Source organism: Nansenia antarctica (genome assembly GCF_963989245.1).
Source record: "Nansenia antarctica genome assembly, chromosome: 9".
Taxonomy (NCBI): Eukaryota; Metazoa; Chordata; class Actinopteri; order Argentiniformes; family Microstomatidae; genus Nansenia; species Nansenia antarctica.
The window spans coordinates 46,170,210-46,172,709 of record NC_137679.1 but is presented as its reverse complement, the minus strand read 5'-3'; the positions used below and the strand labels follow the sequence as shown (position 1 = coordinate 46,172,709).

General features: G+C 51.1%; 1 protein-coding gene across 2 annotated transcripts in view; it reads left to right on the top strand.

Moving 5' to 3' along the window:
• The window catches only part of LOC308164722 (nck-associated protein 1-like), a 34,057-nt gene that overhangs the window by 19,566 nt on the left and 11,991 nt on the right, over positions 1–2,500 (top strand). For both annotated transcript variants that reach the window (XM_080538739.1, XM_080538740.1), the window contains 2 exons: positions 205–337; positions 852–933. In XM_080538739.1, coding sequence (XP_080394865.1) covers positions 205–337; positions 852–933 — 215 coding nt within the window. The remainder of the gene's footprint in view (positions 1–204; positions 338–851; positions 934–2,500) is intronic.

Below are 2,500 nucleotides of genomic sequence, written 5' to 3'. Positions count from 1 at the left end.
CATAGTTGTGGTAGGCAGTTTTGTTCTTTTTATGATGTGTCCCAATGGAAGCATGTAGAGATTGAATAGAAGGGGGCCAAGGATTGACCCTTGGGGAACCCCACATGTTATTTTAATTTGGTCTACCTCCTGAGCCACAGCCGCCCCTCTCTCACACACTCTCTCTCTCTCTCTCACACACACACACACCCCCTCCCCCCCCAGACACCTGTCAGAGCTGGTGTTCTACATGGAGGAGCTGCGTGCGCAGGTGAGGCGCTACGGCCCGGTGATGCAGCGCTACTACGTCCAGTACCTGTCCGGCTTCGACGCCGTGGTGCTGAACGAGCTGGTCCAGGTACACACACACACACACACACACACACACACCATACACACACCATACACACACACACACACACACACACACACCATACACACACCATACACACACACACACACACACCATACACACACACACACACACACACACACCATACACACACACACACACACCACACACACACACACACTCACACACACCATACACACACATACACACACACACCATACACACCATACACACACACACACACACACCATACACACACACACACACACCACACACACCACACACACACACTCACACACACACACACACCATACACACACACACACACACACACACACACACACACACCACACACCACACACCACACACACACACACACCACACACCACACACACAGACCATACACACACACATACACACTCACTCACGCACCTTGTGACCGCTGGTCTGTGATAGGCTGATGGCTATATAAATAAACTTTACTTACTTACTCTGACCCTGTGTGTCTCCATGGTAACAGAACCTGTCCGTGTGTCCAGAGGATGAGTCCATCATCATGTCCTCCTTCGTCAACACCATGACCTCCCTCAGCGTCAAGCAAGGTACCCTGACCCCTGACCTTTGACCCCTGACCCCTAACCTCTAACCCTGACCCCTGACCTCTGACCTCTGACCCCTGACCTCTAACCCGGAACCGTAACCTCTAACCTTTAACCCTGACCCCTAGTGAGTCAGAGTGAGTCAGAGTCAGTGAGTCAGAGTGAGTCAGAGTGAGTCAGTGAGTCAGAGTGAGTCAGTGAGTCAGGGTGAGTCAGAGTGAGTCAGTGAGTCAGAGTGAGTCAGTCAGAGTGAGTCAGTGAGTCAGTGTGAGTCAGAGTCAGAGTGAGTCAGTGAGTCAGAGTGAGTCAGTGAGTCAGAGTGAGTCAGAGTGAGTCAGTGAGTCAGAGTCAGTGAGTCAGAGTGAGTCAGAGAGTCAGAGTCAGTGAGTCAGAGTGAGTCAGAGTCAGTGAGTCAGAGTGAGTCAGAGAGTCAGAGTGAGTCAGAGTCAGTGAGTCAGAGTGAGTCAGAGTGAGTCAGAGTGAGTCAGAGTCAGTGAGTCAGAGTCAGTGAGTCAGAGTCAGTGAGTCAGAGTGAGTCAGAGTCAGTGAGTCAGAGTGAGTCAGAGAGTCAGAGTGAGTCAGTGAGTCAGAGTGAGTCAGTGAGTCAGAGTGAGTCAGAGTGAGTCAGAGTCAGTGAGTCAGAGTCAGTGAGTCAGAGTCAGTGAGTCAGAGTGAGTCAGAGTCAGTGAGTCAGAGTGAGTCAGAGTCAGAGTGAGTCAGAGTCAGTCAGTGAGTCAGAGTCAGTCAGAGTCAGTCAGAGTGAGTCAGAGTGAGTGAGTCAGAGTGAGTCAGTCAGAGTGAGTCAGTGAGTCAGAGTGAGTCAGAGTGAGTCAGAGTGAGTCAGGGAACGCTAAGGAATAAGTGGGTTCTGAGCTGAGAGTTAAAGGACTTGATGGAGTCCTTAAGAGCTTTATAGACCAATGAAAGAACTCTAAAGTCTATCCTATAACGGACTGGGAGCCAATGAAGGGAGGCGAGGACAGGGGTGAGTCAGTGAGTCAGAGTGAGTCAGTGAGTCAGAGTGAGCCAATGAAGGGAGGCGAGGACAGGGGGCAGTGTGAGCTCTCTTCTGAGTACCTGTGAGCAATCCAGCAGCAGCGTTGTGTGTAGCTGTCGGCGGCCATGGTGGACTTATTAAGCCCCAGGTACAGGGAGTTACAGTTATCATGTCGTGACGATATAAAGGTGTGAATGACTCTCTCAAGGTCTGAGGGGGAGAGAATGGCCTTAATCCTGGCTGGAGAAAACACCCCCGACTTCACCTGCCTATCAAAGGGAGATTCGGGGTGGAAGAACACGCCCGGGTTTTATTTATTTATTTATTTATTTATTTTTCTGAGTGGGGCAGTCCCACTCATATTTTTATTGACAGTTACAGTGAAGATTTAGACAGGAAGGATGGGTGAGAGAGAGAGGAGGGATGACATGCAGGATATGTCCCCGGCCGGAATCGAACCGGGGACCCTGCGGTTACATGTTCAACGCTTAACCCGCTACGCCACCTGAGCGCCCCCACGCCCGGGTTTTTAACAAAGGGCTGAACGAGGACAGACAGGTTACCCAGGCTGCT